This window comes from Lepus europaeus, chromosome 3 (genome assembly GCF_033115175.1).
Source record: "Lepus europaeus isolate LE1 chromosome 3, mLepTim1.pri, whole genome shotgun sequence".
In the NCBI taxonomy this organism is placed as follows: domain Eukaryota; kingdom Metazoa; phylum Chordata; class Mammalia; order Lagomorpha; family Leporidae; genus Lepus; species Lepus europaeus.
In genome coordinates this window covers 37,689,826-37,715,442 of record NC_084829.1, presented here as the reverse complement: position 1 = coordinate 37,715,442, position 25,617 = coordinate 37,689,826, and the positions used below count along the sequence as shown (strand labels likewise).

The 25,617-nt window shown below is 47.3% G+C and overlaps 1 protein-coding gene across 3 annotated transcripts in view; it reads right to left on the bottom strand.

The window, feature by feature from the left end:
* The window catches only part of TBC1D22B (TBC1 domain family member 22B), an 80,877-nt gene that overhangs the window by 41,685 nt on the left and 13,575 nt on the right, over positions 1-25,617 (bottom strand). For 2 of the 3 annotated variants that reach the window (XM_062186039.1, XM_062186041.1), the window contains exons 2-7: positions 23,704-23,760; positions 7,700-8,007; positions 5,322-5,501; positions 4,753-4,823; positions 2,904-3,032; positions 1,642-1,707 (exon numbers count right to left, since the gene is read on the bottom strand). In XM_062186039.1, the coding sequence (XP_062042023.1) occupies positions 1,642-1,707; positions 2,904-3,032; positions 4,753-4,823; positions 5,322-5,501; positions 7,700-8,007; positions 23,704-23,760 (811 nt within the window). The remainder of the gene's footprint in view (positions 1-1,641; positions 1,708-2,903; positions 3,033-4,752; positions 4,824-5,321; positions 5,502-7,699; positions 8,008-23,703; positions 23,761-25,617) is intronic. The other variant, XM_062186040.1, reaches the window with a different exon arrangement.

Genomic DNA, 25,617 nt, shown 5'->3' with positions numbered 1-25,617 from the left:
AGGCCCTTGCACCCACATGGGAGACCTGGAAGAAGCTCCTGGCTGCTGGCTTTGGCCTGGCCCAACCCCCACCATTGCGGCCATGTGGGGAGTGAACCAGCGGATTGAGGACCTCTCTGTCTCTGTCTTTCAAATAAATAATAAAAATCTTTCAAAAAAATTAAAAAAGGACTCAAATAGATGCTTATACACCCATAATATTCCACTTGATCTTAGCCAAAAGACCAAGAAGCGATACACCCATAATATTAAGAGTAGCATTATTCATAATAGCCAAAAGATGGAAAGCAACCAAAATGCCCATCGTCAAATGAATGGAGCAATAATGTGCTATATTTCCATACAGAGAGTATTTTTCAGCCTTAAAAAAAGAAGGAAATTCTGAAATATTCTACAACATGGATGAACCTTGATGACAATATGCTAGCTGAAAGAAACCATTCACAAAAGGACAAATATAGTATGATTCCACTTATCCGACGTTTCCTGGTATAGTCACATACATAGAGACAAAATGCAGAAAGGTGGCTTTGAATGGGGAGTTGCTATTTAATGGGAATGGAGTTTCAGTTCGAGAAGGTAAAAAGTTCTAGAGATGAATGCTGGTGATGGTCACACAACACTGTGAATGTATTTAAATTGTACACTAAAAATGTGAAAAATTTTAAAAAGGGGAGGGGGCAGGTGTTCAGTACATCAGTTAAGATACCAGCTGGGATACCCTTGCCCTACCCACGTCCCACATCAGAGTGCCTGGTTCGAGTACTGGCTCCTCCACTCTGGATTCCAGCTTCCTGCTACTGTGCACCCTGGGAGGCAGCAGGTAATGGCTGGAGTACATGAGTCTGAGCCACCCATGTGGGAGACCCAGAGAGAGCTCCAGGTTCCTGGCTTCAGCCCGGCCCAGCCCTGGCTATTGTGGGGATTTGAGTAGTGAAATCAGCAGATGGAAGATCTCTTTCTGTCTCTCCACCTTTCAAATAAAATGACAAAAATACATAAGGAAAAATTTAAAGTAGAGCAAACACAGGAACAGCAATTCTGAGACATGGGTTCTTCATTCTGTCACCAGGTAGCCTCAAGATTCTGGGTAAGTTCCTTAACTTCTCAAGGTGCTACTTGGCTCACAGGTTGGCTCTGAAGATCAAATGAGAATGCACAAGAAAGTGCTCTGAAAGAACCAAAGCTGGGCTGATGCTATGGTGCAGTGGGTTAAATCTCTGGTCTGCAGCACCAGCACACTATCTGGGCGCCAGTTCGAGTCCTGGATGCTCTACTTCTTATTCAGTTCTCTGCTATGGCCTTGGAAAGTGGTAAAAGATAGCCCAAGTACTTGGGCCCCTGCACCTGCATGGGAGACCCAGAAGAAACTCCTGGCTCCTGGCTTTGGATCAGCACAGCTCTGGCTGTTGCAGCCATCTAGGGGAATGAACCAGCAGATGGAAGACCCCTCTCTCTCTCTCTTTCTCTGCCTCTCTATAACTCTTGCAAATAAATAAATAAATCTTTAAAAACAAAAACCAAAGCTCCATAGCTGAACATGAGGTACTACCGTGGTCAGTGGTAAATCTGTGAACAGGTGCCACAGAACTGGGGACGGGGCAGGGAGAAGGACCAAAGAACATCAAGTAATCCCCTCACCTCCTGCACAAGTGGCTGCTGGAACAATGGAATGAGAGGATTCGTCCTTGGAATGTCAATGTGAATCTGAAAAAGAGAAGCCATGTCCAAAAACACAAATGCCAGTCTATTCTTTTGACAAAGTTATTTTCTTATGAAATGAGAACAAAAGGAGTAAGAGTTACAGTGTAATTTTATCTTCAGCAAGAATTGACAGACCCAGAAAAAAGTCCGCTTCAGGAAACTTAGCTGTCCATGCGGAGTGTGCTTTCATGAGGGCAACAGCTTGTCAAACACTGAGGAAACCTCCTAATATCAACCATGTAAGCCAAACAGCAACAGCTTTCAGGACCCAAGAGTACCACTTGCTTTGTCCTTGGCTCTGGAGTCAGTTTTGCTCTGGGCCGGCACTTAGTTAACAAGTGTAGTCAAAGTATCTACCCCCCACCCCCACCCCCGTCACAATCTTACCCATCAATACTTCCTAAGAACTAAAAGGGCTCGGACAGCTGTAAAATGAGCTGGGAGAGGGAATCGAGGAGGATCTGCTAATGAAGTCAAGGTCTTCTGTCAGCAAAGAGGTCATTCTGCTGGGTTCAGCTTTGGGGATTTCCCAATGCCAGTCTGAAAGAGGCTCCTTAAGTCCTTGGGGCTGTTGTGGATAGCCGCCCACTCCCATCTTCTACAACCACCTGCTGCTCTCCTGCTCCCTCCATGTGAGTGCAGCAGACATTCCTGCACAGGCAGCGAGGGGAGACTCCCACGGGCAGACACAGACAGAAGTGGGAGCTGAACAGGCCCAGCGGCTGCCAGAGGGCACACTGATATCACAGCCCAGAGGGACTGGACCACTCCAGAGCGAACTTACCCTTCTTCTCACATTCTGTAACTGCTACTACTCACAGAGTGGCCTGGACTGGCAGCGTCAGTGCTGCTTGGGAGCTTGTTAAGAGCAGGTCTCGCCCTAGACCCCTGAATCAGAACCTGCATTGTTTCCACAACTCCCAGGTGGCATTTTTATGAAGACCCTGAGTACTGCACGCACATTAAAATTTGAAAAGCACTATCAGGCCACTGATTAGTGATCAAAAAAATGTCTATTTACAATAGCTAGACTGGGAGGTTATGAATGAAAAGGAGACGCAGAAAAGAGGGGAATAAACTGAATTCCTGAGCAGCATGCCACAGCCTGAAGACCTGGAAATCTGTACCCTGCCGGCATTCCCAGGAGGCATACCTAGACTGTGACTAATAGGCAAAGAGGCTGCAGGTGATGACCCTACCTGTCTGTAGGTATCCTGATGATGTTCCTCATTCCGAGAGTCATAATACTGCTCGATGAAGCCAAAATACTCCTCACGCTTCCGCTGCAGAGTCAGCTTCCTCCTCTCCGTGTTTGCTGGGAGATAGCCCTAGGGACAAGACTGCCCGTCAGAGGGGAGCAGACACTGGCTGGGTGAATCCTTGGTTTTTTATTTTAGCCTGAGCAGAGGCGTGGAAGCTATCAAAGGAACAGAAGGAGAACGGCCAGCGGACAGGATAAATCCCTCGTTCTGGCCACCCAGTGCTTCCCTCTCTCTCAATGAGATCCACATGTGGGCGGATGAAAGCAGGCCAGCTTTCCCAGGGTTATTTACTCCTCTGGCACAGTGCTGCACTTGGAGCTCGCACTGCTGCTGAGCCTCCATGGCTCCCGGAGTTGGCACAGCGAGCGCTGAAATGTAGGTCAGCAGGAGGGGACTGGACCCCAGTCACGGCCTGTGAGGCCTGCGTCTGTTCAGGGCCGTACTCTGAGAAGCACAGGGATCCGGCGACCTCCAGGGTGCTTCTCAGTGGTGTGCCAGTTACACATTCTTTCTGTGTCACAGTCAGAACCACCAACTTAGGAAGCTGCAGGGCATCTGGGACGTGGCAGCTACAAGGCCCAGACAGAACTTTTGGCAGCAGCCACTCCTGGCCACAGCTCCAGGCCAGCTTTCATTCTTATCCCTGGCCTAGATGCCACTGGCATTCTTACAACTCCTGTTCTGCTTCTGTTCTTACCAAATCTACTCTGCATCATTCAAGCTTGCTAGAAGTGGCAGGGGCAATGTCAGCAAGGTGGCAAGGTTGGGGGTGGGGAGCACAGTTCGGAGAGGCCCCTCCTCTGAAGACAGTTATGCCAAGCATTTCTCAGGCAGGGCGTGCCTGGGAGCAGGGTCTGTGGTTTATGCATTTTTGTACTTGTTCACAGCACCTGGGGCCGTGCCTGGCAAACAGCAGGCCCTCGGTAAGTCCTTACTGGATGGATGAATGAATTTCATAGGCTCAGAAAATCTAAGTGTCCTATCGCAGGGGCTGGCACAGTGCTCCGCCCTCAGTGAAAGCAGGACTTACAGCGAGGCTTCCAAGGAAGGTCCGCTGATCAACGCTTCCCAGTGACAAAGTGGGGTTCAACCACTTTGGCTATTGCGGCTGATAGAGCAGCGAGGCGCAGGGAATGTGAGGGCTTGCTCAAAGTAAGCGCTGGGATCACCCTGTCGTTACTCCCTTGCTGCTGCTGAGAACGTGAGATGGTGACTTCAGGAGCAAGCTGTGCTCTTCTACATGTGTGGAACAAGAACACATTCCTGCTGCACGCATGTGGAAATAAACTCTACAGGATGTGTTTCGGGGCTGGCGCTGTGGCATAGCAGGTAAATCCGCCGCCTGCACTGCGGGCATCCCATGTGGGCGCCAGTTCAAGTCCTGGCTGCTCCTCTTCTGATCCAGCTCTCTGCTGTGCCCTGGGAAAGCAGCAGAAGATGCTAAGTGTTTGAGCCCCTGCCCCCACATGGGAGACCTGGAGGAGGCTCCTGGATCCTGGCTTCAGATAGGCTCAGCTATGGCCATTGTGGCCATTTGGGGTGAGAACCATCAGATAGAAGACCTCTCTCTCTCTGCCTCTGCTTCTCTGTAACTCTGCCTTTCAAATAAATAAATAAATCTTTAAAAGATGTGTTTCTGTATGCACAGAAAAGGACTGTGGTCCCTCTGTCTGTCACACCCGGCAGGACCAGAGGCATCTGAGGAAGACCACTGTGTCCAGACTAACTGCATCAGGCGGGAAGAGCTGTGCGAGGCTCAGGCCTCTACACAGCGGGCAGAACTCACCGACAGGAGTCTCCAGGTTACAGGTCGCACCTCCCGGGGAACACCTGGCCAGCTACACTTCCTCAGTTCATCTGCAAACAGAAAACAGCCTGGTCGGATTGGCTTTCCCCACCAACATCCTAGAACAAACGTCAACCGGCACTGCCTGATCACTCCTATCAGTCAGGTAAGACCACCACCACCACCATTGCCCGCTATCGACAAGCACAGGGAGCAGCCCGCAACAGGCCTGAGCAGCCAAGGGCCAAGGACACAGCCCTGCGGCAGCCACCCAGTCAGCTCAGAGGAGAGAAAGACCCATGGGTTTCACTAAGAGTCACCTGGAGGTGGGGAAAACCAAAGCCAGATGTGTGCACTAAGTCTACAGGCCACAGAAACCAGCCCAGCTCCTCGGTCCCTGACCTCTAGTGACACACTTCTGACTGAATACCTGCACATCACGGCAACGGACACCAGACCAGGAGATGCTACAAAGTAAAAGAAGGCAGAATAAAGAGCAGTAGCTTCCGGTCTCCGAGAAGTCCAGTCACCGAGCACACCTACCTCGCTCGGGGCTCCTGAGGACTCACCTAAGTCGGTGTTGTGGCTGGAGAGCAGCTGACGGAACTTTTCTAGGCGGGTTTTCTCGCGGACCGTCATCGGAGGGGCCCCAGAGGCATTCTGGTCTGAGATCCGGGCAACGAGGGGGATGACGGGTCGGAGAGGGAGTGACTGCTGTTTGTGGAGTGGGTTCCTCAGGCATGTGTCACCTGAGATCATTTGAGAGAAGAGCAGGGATTCTGAGAAACCTTAATTCCTACAGTGCTGGGTGGTGTCTCCTCCAGAGCAGCTGTGCCCAGCGGGACCCCACTCACCTGCTGTGGGGGGGGGGGGGGCCCTGTCAACATCTTCCAGCCCAAGGCAATTCATGAGCTAACAGGGCCTTCTGAGGCGGTGGCAACCCCCGGGACTTTTTGGGAGATCCCTTCAGAAGAGCAAATGTTTTCTACCCCAACCTGAAACCTTTCTCAGTGCCTAACTGTGAGCGTGTGGGCAATGCAGCTGAAGCAGTGTCTTCCTCCCCTCCCCCATCACAGAGCACGTGAGCAGCAACACTACTGTGAAGTACAGTGCAACAAGAGGAGGAGGCTGCTGGACACAGGTCCCACCTGGCTGCCCCAAGGGCTGAGGGACTGGGTGCCCCTGGCACAACTCGGACTTGTGCCTGGCATCCCATACAAGAAGGCTTGCCTAAGGCAGTCTTGTCTTGGGTAGTTACAGTCCCTCGGTGCTCCTGCATTTCCCACCAGAAGGAACCAGGTTTTAATTCTGCTGGTACGTGACTGAAAGAACAGGGACACAGACTCAAGCTGCATGCAATGTCTAGTTCTAGAGATTTCTAAACCAGACGGTGGGTGGGAGTGATAGGCAGTGTGGGACTAACATTTATTAAGTGCTTCCTAAGCAGAAGGCACCACACTGGTCATTTTGATGTGTGATCTCACACTTGATCCTTGCAACTTAGGAGAATCTATGACAATTTTACAGCCGAGGAAGCTGCGGCTCGGAGAACTCAGTAGTTTGCAAGTAAGCACTGAGATGCTACCTCGAGTATGTCCGACTCCAAAACCCTTATTTATTGTACCACGGCAAAGAAAGGGTCCGTTTTTAATCGTCGGTGTCCTTTCATGACTATTTCTTATTCTTAACATGTCCAGGCCTTAAAAATTAGTAGTCACAACAAAAACGAAACAGTGGCTACTGATCAGCTAGCACCACAAGAAGGTTTGCAAAAACAATTGCCACAAGGTATCTGGAGGGGATGCTGGGGTATAGTGACAGGGCCTAGAGAATGCAGGCCACGCCTGCTGAGACAGACGCATATCTCTGCTATTAGCCATAAACAGACAGACGCACGCAGGAGGGAACCTCCACAGGGGTCCAGGCTGAACTGGAGAGCTCATCAGGGATCATGGCAGGGGCCTTCCTCATGCCGGAAGCCCTTGATCAGTGTGTACTTTCCAAAGTCAGTGCCTGTGGCCACCCAACCAACTGACACCAAATGCCTGTCTGTGCCTGGCACCGAAGGCTCAAGCTGGGGCCCAAATCTGTGACGGAAACTGACTGTGGAATGACTGTAAAGACCTCACAGCCTAATTGCATAACCACACGTTTAGTCTAAAACTGTGAAAGGAATTCTCTTAGGCAAGCCAGGACACACTCCAGGGCCCTGACATCCTTCTTCCCTTTCATCCTTAGCCCTCTGTTTTAACTCTCAGTTTTAACACCTCACTACAATGGCAGAACTCACAATCACAAACTTCCATAAAACCCTTTAGGGCAATATGAAATGCAGCGCTGGGTACTTAAAAGACTACACTAGAGTCCTCAAGCATCTTGTAAAACCACCATCAGCCCCAGCCGTCACAGAGGCTAGTTTCCTGGAAAGAATCAGAATGGGCCTCTCCTCCCAACCTGATGGGCACACCACACGGTCAGGGAGCTGTGACCTGGTGCCTTCAGGCACATGTCAATTCCTCCTGCAAGAACAGGTAAAACAACCTTACACTAGTGGCTGTTCCCAAGGATGAAGAAGTCAATCAACAGCCCCAAACACTTGTGAAATTTAGCCACTAACAACTTTAGACAAATATTTGTACACCTGACTGAGGTGAAAGCCATGTGCAGCAATCAGACCACAGAGAAAGAGAGAGAAGGGGAGGAGAATGGCAGGCGATGCTTGAGAGTCAATAAACGAAGGCCCGGGTCATGGGCAAAGCAGCCACCGAGGTGGGAGGGGCAAGGACAGCTAGTGGTCAGCTAGGCTCCCGGTGTCATACCTCAGGCTTGAGCGCGCTTATTTATCAGCCAGTGGGAGATCTGAGTGACGCCCTAAAGGAAAACCGTTTTCACCTCACTTGCACTCTGACGAGAAGGCTGGGGCTGCGGAGGGGCACAGTGGACTTACTGGAGTTTCTGGACAGCTGGGCGTCGCTGCTGGACTTGATGACCTTGTAGTTCACAGGGGCGTCAGATGTCGTTGACTGCGACCGCTCTGGCTTTACCCTTAGCTTGCTGTGATTTTCTAGGACTTGAGCGGCAGTTGCCAAAGCAACTTTTGAGTTTAAAGTCTGGAAGGAGGGTGAGGAAAAGTCCTCTTCCTCATCATCGCCAATGTCCCAAGCGTCACTGGTATTCCGGGCAAACTCATGAAAACTGGAGGCCTTCTTACTCTTCAGAGGAACAGCATTGACTTTTGACCTTTCTTTAATGAAACTTCAAAAAAGGAGACACCATTACCAAAGGATGGCCGAGACGTCTGACCACCTTCAATTTGCTTGATATTTTAATGTTAACAATTCTTTTTTTTAAAAAAAAGATATTTATTTATTTGAAAGGCAGAGTTACAAAGAAGCAGAGGCAGAGGCAGAGGCAGAGGCAGAGAGATCTCCCATCCGCTGGTTCACTCCCCAAATGGCTGCAACGGCCAGAGCTGAGCCAACCCAAAGCCAAGAGCCAGGAGCTTCTTCCGGGTCTCCTACGCGGGTACAGGACCCAAGGACTTGGGCCATCTTCTACTGCTTTCTCAGGCCACAACAGAGAGCTGGATTGGAAGTAGAGCAGCCAAGACTTGAACTGGCGTCCACATGGGATGCCAGCACTGCAGGCGGCAACTTTACCTGCTACACCACAGTGCCGGCCCCTAATGTTAACAATTCTACAAAGTGCTCCCTGTACAGCCGTAACTATCTTCAAACCCAGGCCACCTGTTTCCATTCATTTCTGGGTACAGCCAGAGCAGCCTAAAGCAGCGACAGATGCAGCAGACACAAAGGTCGCCAAACATCATCCCATGTGCGCCTCTATATTTTCCGCCCCCATGCATTTAGGTGAGGCGGTGTGGCTGGTTCTGGTCAATGGGCTGAAGAGAAGTGAGGTAATCATTTCCAGGCCAAAGGACAAAAGAACAAGCTTAAGTTCTCCTGGAACCTCTCCTCTACCGTGGTGACTGGCAACGTTCCAGAGGGCAGACATCTCTCTCAGCCTTGGACACTCAGTGACTGTGTGGAGCACGGCCTGTCCTCTACGCTTCCCCCAGCCCATTCTGGACATGTAGCATAAGCAAGAAATAAAACTTTCACTGTGTTAATCCACTGAGATTTGAGTTAATTTGTTATGGCAATGTAACTAATGGTAGAACAGAGAAAGTTTTATGAAAAACCTGCTGCCTTTTTTTATTCAGTTAAGGTCCTTCTGTTAGCCTTGAGGAGAAAGCCTAAGTTTGGTGCTGCTCTGTACTTAAAACTCCATTCTTTAACAAAGAGAGGGCAGCCTCAGGAGGAACATATCTGAAAGTAATAGGGTCCAGCTTCAAAGTGAATAAGACTATTTTGTTTTTCACTGTGATTATTTTTAAAATCATTTAATTTATGACAAATGATAATGGTTTTCCATTTATAGAATAAGATTTATTTTAAAAATAAATCTGAGTAAATAAGTATTTCACAGATGCATTTTACTAAACAATAATACAGAAAATGGCAAACAATCATGAAGGTGATATGACTGGTGTTTGGGAAGCTCTAGATTACCCTATTAAGGAAACAGCCCTTAGAATCTTGTAAACAATTCCTACTTTCCAGGACCAACATTGTGGTGTAACAGGTTAAGCAGCTGCCTATAATGCCACGATCCCATAAGGGGGCCTGTTGGAGTCCCAGCTGCTCCACTTCCAATCCAGCTCCCTGCTAATGCACCTGTGAAAGCAGTGGAGGATGGCAGAAGTCCTTGGCTCTTGCACCCACATAGGAGACCCACATGAAGCTCTTGACTCCTGGCTTCAGATAGGCTCATCTCCAGCTGTTGGGGCCATTTGGGGAATGAACCAGCAGATGGAAGACCCCTCCCTCCCTCCTCCCTCCCTCCCTCCCTCTCTCTCTCTGTAACTCCTTTCAAATAAATAAAATAAATCGTTTTTAAAAATCCTACTTTCTTGAACCTTCCCCTTTATGTCCCAAGTCCCATTGCCTTAGAGTTCAGGAAATTTTGTCAGGTTCCAGGGGACTATGTGGTTTAGACATTGCTAACTCAGTCTCATTTGGCATCTCAAAGACTCCAACCAGCAAAACAGAGGGTACAACCTCATGGAGGTTCACAGTACTAGGGGACTGGAAGGCAACAGGGTAAAAACATCAAAAAAACACTCAGTGTTTTCCCCTGCAAGGCGAAGAGGACTCTAAAGTGAAAACAGAGGTGGCCAGGAGAGCTGCAGTCCCTATCCCAGAGGCGTCTTCTCCCTATGAGTGGAGAACGGTGGTCTGCTAACCCATCCTGTCTCCAGAGAGGAGTTCTTCACTTACTGCAAATGATGGCTTAAATGATGGACATTGACTCTCACAGTCTGCTAACTCACACAGCTTCAGAATGCCCACTATGAACCACCCCAAAAAAAGGGCATGCAATACCTCTGAGGCAACATTTTCAAACTAGCCTCACAGGGAAAAGGAAAATACACCACACACAATGCAAAAGAACGCAAGACTGCAAGGATGCAACAGCTCAAATATGATGGAAATGAGATCATTCTTTACCAATTAAATTAGCAAAGATTTTTTTAAAAGATGTATTTATTTGAAAGGCAGAGTTAGAGAGAGGCAGAGGCAAAGGGAGAGAGAGAGAGAGGCAGAAAGAGGTCTTCCATCCACTGGTTCACTTCCCAGATGGCCACAATGGCTTGGAGCCAGGAGCTTCTTCCAGGTCTCCCACATGGGTGCAGGAGCCCAAGGACTTGGGTCATTTTGTACTGCTTTCCCAGTCCATAGCAGAGAGCTGGATCAGAAGTGGAGCAGCCAGGACTGGAACTGGTGCCCATATGGGATGCCAGCACTGCAGGCAACAGCTTTACACACTATGCCATGCACTGGCCCTAGCAAATATTTAAATAAAGACTTATTGTCTTCAGTGAGGAACAGGGTGTAGCAACAAAGGTGTGCACTGCACCACTCTCTCAAAGACAATCTGTCAACACATATGTGAGCCTTAACACAGCTCATGATCTCTGACCATAAGAAAACAGATGGAGAAGAAGATGAAGATGATCAAAATCAGTTTATACCAGTTACTGATTTTGCTTTAAAAATGGTAAACAACATAAACATCTAGAAATTAGAAATGATTAAATAGGTAAATTATGGTTTAGCCACCAGATGTAATCTAAGGCTACTTAACATCACCAGAAAATGATCTCAATAAAGTGAAAACAGGATCTAAAATTATGTTTCTTATGATGTGTGTAATTTTTTTTTAAAGTATATTCATAGGGACCGGTGTTGTGGTGTAGTGGGTAAAGCCACTGCCTGCAGTGCTGGCATCCTGTATGGTCGCTGGTTTGAGTCCCAGCTGCTCTACTTCCGATCCAGCTCTCTGCTACAGCCTGGGAAAGAAGTAGAAGATGGCCCAAATCCTTGGGCCCCTGTACCCGTGTAGGAGACCCAGAAGAAGTTCCTGGCTCCTGGATTTGGATTGGCTCAGCTCTGGCCATTGCAGCCATTTGGGGAGTGAATCAGTGGGTGGAAGACCTCTCTCTTTCTCTCTCTCTCTGCCTCTCTCTAACACTGCCTTTCAAATAAATAAATAAATCCTTTTATTTTTTAAAAAAGTATATGCATAGAAAGGCCAGGAAAAAATGTACAGAATGTTAACAGTGCTCATCTTTGGGATGTGGAATTATAGGTGATCTTTAATTTCATTTTTATACTTATCTGAATCAGATACATTTTCTACAGTGAGCATTACTAGTTTTATTAATCAGAACAGGTTGTTCAGCTGGTCTTCATCAACCTGCAAAGTAAGAGTACTTGGAAACCTATTGAAAGAACAATCAGAAATGAATGAGACCAAATCAAAGAAAATGAAGGGGCGGCAATGTAGTGCTACTATCTGCATAGATGAGGATCCACCTACTGGCCACAAGGCAGATCACTCCTCTGTAGACACGCTGAGGCTGCACGTTCCAGACTCTGCTATGATTGCTTCTCCTCTGTGAAGGAGGACCCAGGTTCTGCCACCTGCAGTGCCACCTCAGAGGGTTCACTGCCAAGAACAAACAGGTGGACATGTACAAAAGACCTGTCATGTACAAAATAATGCACAGGAGTATGGGGCTGTCCTTACTGTTTTCATCCTTGGAGCCCCGTGTATAAGACTGCACAAATACTGAAAGTTTGGTGAACTCCTTAAATAAACCATCAAATGATAAAGACGAATTCTAACTCAGGCTGGAGTTGAGCGGATGCTGATGTTCTAATACCCAGAGAAGCACATGTGCACATCTTAGCCTGGATGAAACCACTGCACAAGAGATAGGTCACATTTGAAAATAAAATGACACATATCCAACCCAATCTAAGCTTTTATTCTGTCACCTAAAAGAGTCAACTTCAGAATAATCTGATTACTGAACTACAATCTTTACTTTTTAAAAGATTTATTTATTTATTTACCTGAAAGGCAGAGTGATAGAGAGAGAGACGGAGAGACAGAGAGATATCTCCCATCTCCTAGTTCACTCCCGAAACAGCCACAACAGTCAGCACCAGGCCAAGCTGAAGCCAAGAACTTCACCTTAGTCTCCCACATGGATGGCAGGGGCCCAAGTACTTGGGCCACCATCAGCTGCTTTCCCGGGTACATTAGCAGGAAGCTGAATTGGCAGCAGAATAGCCAGGACTTTAACCAGATACTCCAATATGGGATGCTGGCGTCACAACAGCAGTTTAAGCCACTGCACCATAACACCAGCCCCTAGTGAATCTCAGTCTATAGGGGTGAACTCTTTAGTGGATACACTAAAGATTAGAAAACTGGGGCTGGAGCTGTGATGTAGCAGGTAAAGCCACCACCTGCAGTGCTGGCATCCCAAACGGGCGCAAGTTTGAGACCCAGCTGCTCCACTTCTGATCCAGATCTCTGCTATGGGCTGGGAAGGCAGTAGAAATGGCCCAAGTCCTTGGGCCCCTGCACCCATGTGGGAAACCCGGAAGAAGCTTCTGGCTTTGGATCAGCACAGCTCCGGCCATTGCAGCTAATTGGGGAGTGAACCAGCAGAAGGAAAACTTCTCTCTCTCTCCCTCCTCTTCTCTCTCTGTGTAACTCTAACTTTTAAATAAATAAATAAATCTTTAAAAAAAAAAGTTAAGGGCCGGCGCTGCGGCTCAATAGGCTAATCCTCCACCTGCTGCGCTGGCACACCAGGTTCTAGTCCCGGTCGGGGCGCCGGATTCTGTCCCGGTTGCCCCTCTTCCAGGCCAGCTCTCTGCTGTGGCCACGGAGTGCAGTGGAGGATGGCCCAAGTCCTTGGGCCCTGCACCCCATGGGAGACCAGGAGGAAGCACCTGGCTCCTGCCATCGGATCAGTACGGTGCGCCGGCCGCAGCACGCCTACCGCGGCGGCCATTGGAGGGTGAACCAACGGCAAAAAGGAAGACCTTTCTCTCTGTCTCTCTCTCTCACTGTCCACTCTGCCTGTCAAAAATAATATTAAAAAAAAAAAAAAGTTAAGAAAAACTGCCCTAGAGCACTGCAATAACTCTAAGTCATCACAGGTAAAAAAACATTTCTTTTGCTCATCAACAAAGACTGCGTTTTTTTCGCACCAAGTGTTACTACTAGACAACACACACAAGCTCCCTATCCTGTTGGAGCTCACGTTCTCAAGTGGCAAAAGAATAAACTGTAAATGAGACAGTCACAGGGTACGGGGGAGTGCTAAGAAGGAAACAAACCAGACGATATGATAGATTAGATTAAGAGAATTCAATTCTAGCCCTCCCCCCCCCCGCCCCCCTTGCAGGCATCCATTGTGTATAATGAGTTCACTTCTCTCCTCAGCAACAGGCATAGGCAACCCTTAAGAGAACCAAGAAAACAGTCAACACACTTTCTGTGTTCTGTAGTTTAGATGAGAAACAGAGGCTGATAAAGGCCACCGCAAGGAAAGGGTAGAAACCTCTGAATACAGAGGTGGTTGGGGAAGTCCCTGGCCTAAGGCTTTATGTGGAGAAAGAATCAGCCCTGGAAAGAGCTGAGGGAGCCTTTCTCAGGTAGGAGAAAATGCTGCTGCAAGGTCTTGCAGCAGAAGGCAGCTTGGTGAATTTCAGATACAGAACAGAAGCCAGCAGAACAGTGAGCAAGTATTAAATAGCAAGATTAGAAACCACAGACGGGGCTAGTGTGTGGTTAAGCTACCTCCTGCAATGCTGGCATCCCATTTCAGGGTGTCAATTCAAGTCCCAGCTCCCTGTGAATGTGCCTGAGAAAGCAGCAGATGATGACCCAAGAACATGGTCCCCGTCACCACGTGGAAGACCCAAATGGAGTTCTAGGCTCTTGGCTTTGGTCTGCCCAGCCCCAGCTATTGCAGCCATTCAGGAAGTGAACCAGAGTCTGTCTGTCTGTCTGTCTGTCTCTCTCTCTCTCACTCTCTCTGCCACTCTGCCTTTCAAATACATAAATAAACAATAAATAAATAAATCTTAAAAGAGTTAAAGGCTGATGTTGTGGCATAGTAGGCTAAGCCTTTCCCTGCAGCACTGGAATCCCATATAGGAGCCAGTTCAAGTCCCAGCTGCTCCTGTTCTGATCCAGCTCTCTGCTATGGCCTGGGAAAGCAGTGGAAGATGGCCCAAGTCCTGGGGCCCCTGCACCCATGTGGGAGACCCAGGAGAAGCTCCTGGCTCCTGATCGGTGCAATTCCAGCCGTTGTGGCCATCTGGGGAGTGAACCAGCAGATGGAAGAACTTTCTCTCTGTCTCTCCCTCTGTCTGTAACTCTACCTCTCAAATAAATAAGTAAATAAAAATCAAGAAAGAAAGGAAGAAAGGAAGGAAGGAAGGAAGGAAGAAAAACAGTTAAGCCTGATGGAAGACTGGAATTTTGTGGTGTAAATGGACTGATACATGATAAAATAACTCCAAATGAAGGCACTGAAATGAAATTATTAAAAGATAAATGAATGTGGAGCTGCCTTATTAACAATAAGGATTCCAGCATATATAACGTTAAAATTACAAAGTATGACTGATCTGGGGCCGGTGCTGAGGTGTGGTGGTAGGTAAAGCCTTCCCCTGCAGTGCCAGCATCCCATACAGACGCCAGTTCGAGTCCTGGCTGCTCTACTTCTGATCCAGCTCTCTGCCGAAAGCAGTAGAAGATGGCCCAAGTGCTTGGGTCCCTGAATTTGCATGAGAGACCTGGAAGAAGCTCCTGGTTCCTGGCTTCAGAGATCAGCTCAGCTCCAGCCTTTTTTATTTATTTATTATTTTTTGACAGGCAGAGTGGATAGTGAGAGAGAGAGAGAGACAGAGAGAAAGGTCTTCCTTTGCCGTTGGTTCACCCTCCAATGGCCGCTGCGGCTGGCGCACTGCACTGATCCGATGGCAGGAGCCAGGTGCTTCTCCTGGTCTCCCATGGGTGCAGGGCCCAAGCACTTGGGCCATCCTCCACTGCACTCCTGGGCCACAGCAGAGAGCTGGCCTGGAAGAGGGGCAACCGGGACAGAATCCGGCGCCCCAACCGGGACTAGAACCCGGTGTGCCGGCGCCGCAAGGCGGAGGATTAGCCTAGTAAGCCACGGCGCCGGCCAACCTCCAGCCTTTGTGGCCATCTGGGGAGTGAACCAGTGAATGGAAGATCTCTCTCTCTCTGCCTCTGCCTCTCTGTAACTTTGCCTTGCAAATAAATAAATATATCTTCAAAAAGAAAAAAAAAAGTATGAATTTTTTTCCCTTTGTAATCTTCAATAAACCAAAACAGAGAATGGCTCAAAAAAATTAAAGAACTTAACAAGGGAGAGCTGGAGACCTGGGATGAGCTGAGTGCCAGTTTCTAACAGATGCTGAGCTTCCTATAAAAATGGGAAAAAAAAAAAAAAAAAAAAGCAGCTGAGTGGTGGGTACATGGACTTTGTTATTTTTTCCTTTATAGCTTTTAATGTGTCTGAGCATTTAATTATGTTTTTGTGTCAGAAGATGTTCCAATGTAATTGAAGTGGACTAAGAACAGGAATTTACTGAAATGAAGACTTGCAAATAGAAACTGGAAGGACACATTCCAATACAAAGAGAAGGGAAGAGGGGTGAGAAGGCTGCCATTTCCTGTGACAGAAGACAAGAGATTTAAGGCAGACCACTTGGAGGCTGCCAAAAATAATTTAAGGACACCTAGCTTACAAAACCCAGAACCCAACCAACCAATTCAGAAGTCAGTTCTGTCTTGAGGGAAGAAGGCTTTGTGGATGAAGGGGGTTGGGATCCCCAGGAAAGGGTAGAAGTGTGAGGACAGAACAAGGTTGGTGAGAATCTCCCACAAGAATGGAAGTGGGAAGCAAGGAGTGAACTTCGGGCTGCCAGTGAGAGAGGACAGGGAATTCTATAGACCAGGGAAGATAATGATTAGCAGATTTAAGGCTCTGAAGCACTTCCACATTCATTAACTTTGTTCTCTCCAAAGACACATGAATTCACACACACATGATAGCTGACAGTTACTGGTCACTCACCAGGAACCAGGCCCAGTGCTAATTTTTATATTTACCCATTTCCACATTTAGCACTTGTTAACAAGCCTCTGAAATAGGTAGTATTATTATTCTCATTTCCAAATAAGGGAATTGAAGCTTACTGAGGCCATGTGCAGGTAGCCAGCTTGGGCTCAAATCCAGGCCAACCTACCCCCAAAGCCAGTATACAGACTCTCTACTCTGCAAAAACAGTGATGAAGAAGAGGGTCAAGGCACAGAGGGATCTCCAGCCCGGGAAGAAGAGTAGCCAGGTAAACTGAGCCACAGGCCACCACTGCTGTAATCTTCCCCAAGAACACAGAGCTGACGGGAACTCCCTCACTGGTAGGACAAACTTCCTGTCTACTCAGAATGGGGCATGGGAGTCAGAACAGAGGGAAGAAGCCACATCTAGTGATGCGGTCCTTGGGAGAGAACTGTCTCCCCTCCCCCTCGACTCTAGTAGTTGTAGTAATTAAGTTAACCCAGGTCATTCTAGCTGTGGGGTACCTTGGGTTTATAGGCTGCCTCCTTTAAACATGGTACCAAACCAATTTATACCTAGCCCAAGTACAGGAATGCCACCTGTGGCTTGAAGTTTAACCAAAGTTAAACACAACCACGTCAAAGCTACATCCAACTGGCCTCTGATGACCACCTTCCCCATATGCCTTTACACCTGTATGCTAATTAGTTTAGAAAGCACCATCACAGATACCACCTGTAACCCTCACAAAGCTCTGTGAGATGAGTCTTATTTTATGGATGAGAATCTAAGGCTCAGAGAGGCTAAGCGATTTGACTGAGGCCATGGAGCTAGTAAAGGGCAGAGAAAAAGGGATTCAAGAAGAACAGGCACTGGGCTGGCACTGTGTTGCAGTCAGTCAGGCTTGTGACGTCAACAGCTCACACTGGTATGTGGGTTATAGTCCCAGTGCTTTGCTTCTGATCCAGCTCCCTGTTACTGGACCTGAGAAAGCAGCAGATGATGCCCCAAGTATTTGGTTCCCTGCCACTCATGTGGGAGACCTGGACAGAGTTCCTGGCTCCTGGCCTCAGGCCTTCTGAATAAATAAATAAATCTGAAAAAAAGCACAAGTGACACTAAAAATGCTCCATAATAAATAGGACATTTGAACAAAACCTGACGAAGGATTCGGTGACTATTTGGTAAAGAGTAACTTGTTAAATGGTTAAGTGGTAACATAAAAACCTAGGAGTGTTCTGAACACGAGTGGCCGCAGGTTATACAGGTAAGGAACACTAAAGATCAATCACACTGTAATTTTATAACACAAGACTGTCTTATTGCGGCCAGCGCGGTGGTGTAGCGGGTAAAGCTGCTGCCTGCAGTGCCAACATCCCATATGGGCACCGGTTCGAGACCCGGCTGCTCCACTTCTGATCCAACTCTCTGCTATGGCCTGGGAAAGCAGTAGAAAATGGCCCAAGTCCTTGATACCTACACCTGAGTGGGAGACCTGGAAGAAGCTCCCGGCTCTTAGTTTCAGATCGGTGCAGCCTTGGCTGTTGCAGCTATCTGGGGAGTAAACCAGCAGATGGAAGACCTCTCTTTCTTTCTCTGCCTCTCTGTAACTCTGCCTTTCCAATAAATCTTCAAAAAAAAAAAAAAAGAAAAAAGAAAGAAAAAAAATTTATTGGAAAGGCAGAGTTACAGAGAGGCGGCGGCGGGGGGGGGGGGGGTCCTCCATCCACTGGCCCACTCCCCAGATGGCTGCAATGACTACAGCTGAGCCAATCCAAAGCCAGGAGCCAGGATCCTCCTCCAGGTCCCCAACACGGACGCAGGGGCCCAAGGACTTGGGCCATAACAGAGAGCTGGATTGGAAGTGGAGCAGCCGGGACTCGAACCAGTGCCCATATGGGATGCTGGCACTGCAGGCAGCAGCTTTACCTGCTATGCCACAGTGTTGGCCCCTCAAATAAATCTTAAAAAAAAAAAAAAAAAGACTGTCTTATTCATATGTTTCTTTCACTTCACAAAATTTTTAAAAGTTTGACACTGATAAGTAATGTAAGACAAGTGGGGAAATTTAGTAACAAATAAATCCAATCATCTTAACAGCTTAGGAACTACAGTGGTTTCACATGAACTAGTTTTATACAACTCAAAACAAGACCGATCATACCTTAGTACCAATTCAGAAAACAAATTTAGAAGCTTGTCCTACCATCAAGTGGCAAATGGGGCCGTGCAGCAGCTAGAATAGTTTTATCTGAGCTATAAAAATTACCACAGGCAATATTATTGCTATTAGTAATAATTTAGCAAATTGAAGTCAATATACACAGACAGGAGTGACCTAACTGCGCTTGTGTAGTTTAGATGATTGAAGACACAATGTAAAGGCTTCTGCGGTGATAAGGATTAACTCCACAGCAATTAATGATGGTCTGGAGTGGAATGATAACCATGGAGTGGAGAATGTAATAAAAATGTCCCAACAAAGGCACTAATCTAAGGGCCATAAATGTTTTATAGCAACAATCTTGAATTGTAAAATGGCCTGGTGCAGTCCTAGATGTGGTCTCCTGTTGTAGAGTACTAACACCAAACCACCAGATACATGAAAAAGGCAGGCAACTAATGCAGCGGCGATCAAATCCCTCCCAAACTGCAAAGCTAAGTGATTACTTCCATTGAAAGCATGACTACAACTCTGCTGAATGGTTGGTGAAAATATTCAGTTTTGCATCATTAACAGGTGAGAAAACAGGAGTACATAAGTTCATCTTGGCAATCTAGAATATGGAGATACTCCTGAAGATCTGCTGACACAGGGTGAGGGGAAACTCAGTGACAGGTACAGACAAGGTATGCTGACCCTGATCCTCAGCCCTATGTAAGGGCGGATGAGCAGATTTATAGGTTAGCCACGTTTATCAGAGGCTTTTATAAAATGTGCTGCAATGCATCTACTGCTAACCAGTAACTCCTGCCTGTGACCAGAATGCTTTTAACTCCAACGGACAGGACACTCAATTACAACACTCAAATGGTGAAGACCATGATGTCAGGAGGCTGGGCTGTTATCTGCAGCTCTCTGGGCCTTTGTCTCGGGCTCTGAGGCAGCCGCTGCAGCTCACAGCACGTCATGCTCACACTGCCACATCAGAAGCAGGAAAGAGCTGAGTGGCAGCCAAAGAGGTTTTCTTCCCAGAATGCTTTCTGACCCAAAGGACCATCTTTCCAGGAACCCTCAGGTGACCTTTTACATCTCACTGGCCAGAACCAACGAGATGGTAATCACTGGGAATTACCAAAAATTATAACGAAAGCTTTAAAATAATCCTGGTATCTGTCCTAAAATTGTCACATATTCCACATCCAAATAAAATCATGGTCCTTGAGCAAGAAAGAAGCAGGGATAGGTCTGACATTGTGGCACAATGGGTACAGCCTCCACTTAAGATGCCAGCATCCCATATGGGTGCCATTTCGAGTCTGGATTCCTCCAGTTCTGATCCAGCTCCTTGCTAATGGGCCTGGGAAAGCAGTAGAAGATGATTCAAGTGGCTTGGGCCAGTGCTGTGGCACAGAAGATTAAGCTTTGCCTGCAGTGTCCCCATCCCATATGGGCACAAGTTCAAGTCCCAGCTGCTCCACTTCCAATCTAACTCCCTGTTAGTGTACCTGGGAAAGCAGTGGAGGATGGCCCAAGTGCTTAGGCCTCTGTACCCACATGGGAGACCCAGAGGAAGCTCCTGGCTTTGGCCTGGCCCAGCTGCAGCTGGTGTGGCCATTTGGGGAGTGAACCAACAGAGAGAAGATCTCTCTCTGTCTCCCTGTATTTCTGCCTTTCAAATAAAGAAATAAATCTTAAAAAAATAAATAAATAAAAAGAAAAAAGATCTCTAACTCTGCTTTCAAATAAATTAATGAAAAGGGAGGGAGGGAGGGAAGAAGGAGGGAAGAAGGAAGGAAGGAAGGAAGGAAGGAAAGAAGGAAAGAAGGAAGGGGCAATGGACCAGAAAGTCTATTATTGATAAAGATAAAGAATATTAAAGAAAAGCTCATTGAGTTAATGAATTCCATTTATTCATGCTACAAATACATATTCACAATATTTACTCAGTGCCTGCTCTGTGCCTTGTGCTGGTCTTAGTGCCAAGGGAACAAAACAAAGTCCTTGCCCTCAAAGAGCTTGTGCTCCTTTTTAAAATTTGCGATTAGGGGCTGGCACTGTGGCACAGCGGGTAAGGCTGCCGCTTCAATGCTGGCATCCCATATGGGTGCTGCTTTGAGTCCCAGCTGCTCCACTTCCAATACAGCTCTCTGCTGTGGCCTGGGAAAGCAGTAGAAGATGGCCCAAGTCCTTGAGCCCCTGCACCTGTGTGGGAGACCCGGAGGAAGCTCCTGGCTCCTGGCTTCGGATTGGCTTCAGACTGTTTCGGCCAGTTGGGGGAGTGAACCAGCAGATGGAAGACCTCTCTCTGTCCCTCTCTGTCTTTCCTTCTCTGTGCAACTCTGACTTTCAAATAAATAAATTAATCTTTAAAAAATAAATAAAATAAAATAAAATTTGCGATTATTTGAAAGGCAGAGAAACATAGATAAAAACAGATAGGAGATAGGAGAAAGAGAGGGGTAGGAGCTTCCACCTGCTGGCTCACTCTCCAAATGCCCACAATATCCTCAGCCAGGCCAGGCTGAAGCCAGGAGCTGAGAGCTCAACCCAGGTCTCCCACTTGGGTGACAAGATCTCAACTACTTTAGCCATCATCTGCCATCCCCCAGGGTCCACATTAGCAGGAAGCTGGAATTGGGAGGTGGGATTCAAACTCAAGTACTCCCATATGGGATGTGAGCATCTTTTTTTTTTTTTTTTTTTAAAAAGAAGATTTTATTTATTTACTTGAGAGGTAGTGTTAGAGAGAGGGAGAGATGCAGAGAAAGGTCTTCCACCCACTGGTTCACTCCCCAAATGGCCGAATGGCGGGAGCTGGGCCAATCCAAAGCCAGGAAGCAGGAGCTTCTTCTGGGTCTCCCATGCAGGTACAGGGGCCCAAGCACTTGGGCCATCCTTCACTGCTTTCCCAGGCCATAAGCAGAGAGCTGGATTGGAAGAGGAGCAGTCAGGAGATGAACTGGCGCCTATATGGAATGCCAGCGCCGCAGGTGGAGGCTTAGCCTACTATGCCACAGTGCCAGCCCTGGGATGTGAGCATCTTAAGCACTAGGCCAAATGCCTACCCCCTCTAGTGGTTTCTGATAGAAAAATTGTGCATCTTACAGATATAAGAGCACTCTTGCATCTACAGCAATTCAGAAGACTATCATTCTACATAGTCACCAAATCACAAAGAGATGACTGTCCTTTGTACTCACCAAATCCCAAAAACAAGTTGGTAGAATTTTACAAAGTACACCATAGTTAGCTATGTTGTTTAAGAATACTTTAAAATACTGATAATTCATACTTGTTATAGCACTTTTCTAGATATTCAAAATTATTTAATATACATTATCATTTTTTGCCTTATAAAAAGAACTTACTTAGAACAGTTTTAGGCTCACAGCAAAATCAAGAGAAAGGCAGAGTTTTCCTTCCCGGACTGAGCAACCTCCCCCATTCTGACATCCCCTACCACAGGGTCCGTATGTCACAACAGACATACCCTGGCACATCCCAGTCACTCAGAGCCCACGGACTGCGGGAGACACCCACTCTTGGTGTTGTACATTCACAGTTTTAGACAAATACATAGTGTTTCTACTATTACAGTATTCAGAGTATTTTCACTGCCCTAAAAATCCTCAGTGTTCCACCTATTCATCCCATCCTCTACCCCCTGATCCTTTTTCTTGTCTTTACTTGGTTATTTATGAGACAGAGAAACAGAGATCTCTTATCTGCTGGTTCACTCCCAAAATGCCTACAACAGCTGGGGCTGGGCCAGGCCAAACCACGAGCTGAGATCTCCAGCTGGGTCTCCCACATGGGTGGCAGGGTCCCAACTACTGAGATATCACCACTGCCTCCTACGGTACATACACATTAGCAAAAAGTAGGGATTGGAAGTGGAACCAGGACTCAAACCCAGGCACCCTGATACAGGGTGCAGACATCCCAAGCAGCATCCTAACCACCGCACTAAATGCCCTTCCACTCATCTTCTCACTGTCTCCAATTCTGCCTTTCCCAGAATGTCACAGCTAGAATCCTAATTACAAATTATCTTTACTTCTCCATTGTGAAAAAAGGAACTAGATTATTACACAGGCCCCCAAGAGAGTGAAAACCTGGGTGTGTTCCTCCTAAATCATTCAGCTTACCTTGCAAAGTACAGCTTTCTCAGAAACAAGGCTCTGAGATTAAACATGCCCAAAGATACAGCCCAAAGTTTTTAAAAAACTCAAGTTGATCTACCTCTTTGTTTAACTCACTATGGCAGAGTGACGGCCCTTGAGAGAGGTGGGATAATGTGACACCTGGGGGGACAGATACACCCACACATCTTGGATTTCACTAGGGCCCTGGCTGTGTTAGAAAATAATTTATTAGAGCTTTACTAGAGAAATAGCCTCTAGGGAGTCTACTGAGGGTGTCAGGGAATAACAGGGCCTGGATAATGCCAGCCATATTCTATTTGCCCTACTTCTCACACTTCCCTAAGTGAGGGGAAAGTGGCAGACCCACCTATATTCAGACACAGTGAGTCCCAGAAAACAGATGCCCTGCGAGGAGTTCTGGGAGGGTCATCCGTCATCTGCCTTTCAGGGACAACATGTAATCAATAAAGACCTTTTAACAAGAAGAGCGCATGCAATGCCAAATCCTCCATATACCAGCTCCCACTATAGGAAAACACAAAATTCCTACGTCAGCTAGTTTCCCATTTAGCAATAAACCATTTGGAGGTAGAAAGATTGTTAATTTCTTGGTCCAAAACAGGGCAGAGGAGAAGCAAGAAAAGGTTAAGGTGGGAACGATCATTCAACAAAAAAGGAGAAATTGCAGAGTTATCTATGAAGGTGACGGAAGAAGCAGGTGAATAAAAAGAAAAATGCCTAGGGGTTGGCGCTGTGCTGAAATGGGTTAAGTCTGCAGTGCCAGCATCCCACATGGGCACCGATTCATGTCCAAGCTGCTCCACTTCTGATCCAGCTCTCTGCTAATGCACCTTGGAAAGCAGTAGAAGATGGCCCAAATCCTTAGGCCCCTGCACCCATGTTGGAGACCCATAAGAAGCTCCTGGCTCCTGGCTGCGGCCTGGCCCAGCCCTGGCTGTTGTGGCCATTTGGGGGGTGAACCAGTGGATGGAAGATCTCTGTCTCTCCCTTTCTCTGTAACTCTGCCTCTCAAATAAATAAATCTTTAAAAGGAATGAAGGGAGGAAGGGAGAGAGGGAGGGAGGGAGGAAGGGAGGAAAAGAAAAGTGCCTCGACTTACTTTTTGGTGAGCCGAGGGTCCAGAGGAGGGTGCTGTGCTCCATATACAGGCTGGATGCTAAAAGCAAGAAAAAAAGGGGAAAAGTAACCTGTCAGGAAACTAAATATGTTGGCTCAATACCATCTGCATCACAAAACTGGACAGGACTTTGAGAAGCTGGTTACTTCCAAGACCAGCTAAACACTCGAGTCATCCCCCCAAGACAATAATCTACTCTTTTTAAGAAGTCTTTAATAACGTCCCTTTTCCCTGATGATGGACTTTAAAGAGGGCAGAGGTCAAATGCTAGATCTGGTATCCAACATGAAAGTGCAGAGTTATCTAACTACTCTGAGCCTGTTTTCTCATCTGTAAAACGTGAACATTACCTATTTTAAAGGTTTCTTGGACTAAGGCAATGAAGCCACACTCTATTGCAAAGAAAGGGTGGTCCAATGAGCTCTCACACTCTGCAGGTGGGGTGTAAAGTGACAGGATCACTTCAAAGTAACAGTTTTGTCATTCTAGGGAGAATGAAACATACATACCCCAAGACCCAGTTTTTCACTCTCATAAATGTGTCTTAAGAGAAAGATATGCATATATCTATCAGGAGACATACAGAAAGCTATTCAAAGCCCCAAACTTGATATATCTCATGTCCATCAACACTGAAGAGAGAAAGAAGCTGCAGTATGTTCCGGTAACAGAATACTATACATTGGGGCCAGCACTGTGGCTTAGCGGGTAAAGCCGCCGCATGCAGTACTGGCATCCCATATGGGCGCTGGATCAAGACCCGGCTGTTCCACTTCTGATCCAGCTCTCTGCTATGGCCTGGGAAAGCAGTAGAAGATGGCCCAAGTCCTTGGGCCCCTGCACCCGCATGGGAAGACCAGGCAGAAGCTCCTGGCTCCTGGCCTCAGATCGGCGTAGCTCTGGCCATTGAGGCCATTTGGTAAGTGAGATGGAAGACCTCTCTCTCTCTGCATCTCCTTCTCTCTCTGTGTAACTATGACATTCAAATTAATTAATTAATTAAAAAATACTATACATTGATGACTATACAGGAAGCAGGGCTGCACATAACAATGTGGATGGAGCTTACAAATGTCATGTTGGACAAAAGAAGCATCGTATAAAAGGGTAATACTTGACAAGTCTACTGACAGACACTTCAAAAATAATTCCCATTGTTTAGAGAACGCATATTTGTAACATAAAGAAAGCAAGGGGTAATTAACATAAAACTGTGTGGTTCTCTCAGGGGGAGAGAAGGGACACAAAGCGGACACCGGGTTTCCGGGGCATCCACCTCGTGGCCATTCATCAAGCCATCATACCACCAGCCCTGTAGGGAGTATGCCACAATTAACAGCAATAAAGAGTGATGTGGGAATAACTGTGCCAAGCAAAACTCACGGTCAAGCACAGAGGGGACAGAACACGTTTTTCAACATGCAAGGACTCAGGGAATGTGCTTTCCTCACTGCTACCTGAAGAACTTCGGACAGGGCAAACGTCAGTGAACTATGAGACGAACGGAGAGACCTCGCAAGAGCACAGGCACAGGGCAGTGAGCTGGCCTACCCTCAGAACACATGTTAGAAGGGGAATGGAGGAAATGTGGGCCAGGGCATACAAGATACTTAAAGCTGATAGCTCAAGTAGGAGAGGCATGTGTATGCTTTTAAGATAGAAAGTAAAACTAAGAAAAGAGTATGCTCAACCAAAAGCAGGTGGAGAAGAAAGGGGCAAGAAATGTAACTACTGGGGCTGGCACTGTGACCTAGCTGGTAAGGCCTCTGTTTGCAGTGCCGGCATCCCCTACGGGTGCCGGTTCGAGTCCCAGCTGCTCCACTTCTGATCCAGCTCTCTGCTATGGCCTGGGAAAGCAGTAGAAGATGGCCCAAGTCCTTGGGCCCCTGCACCTGC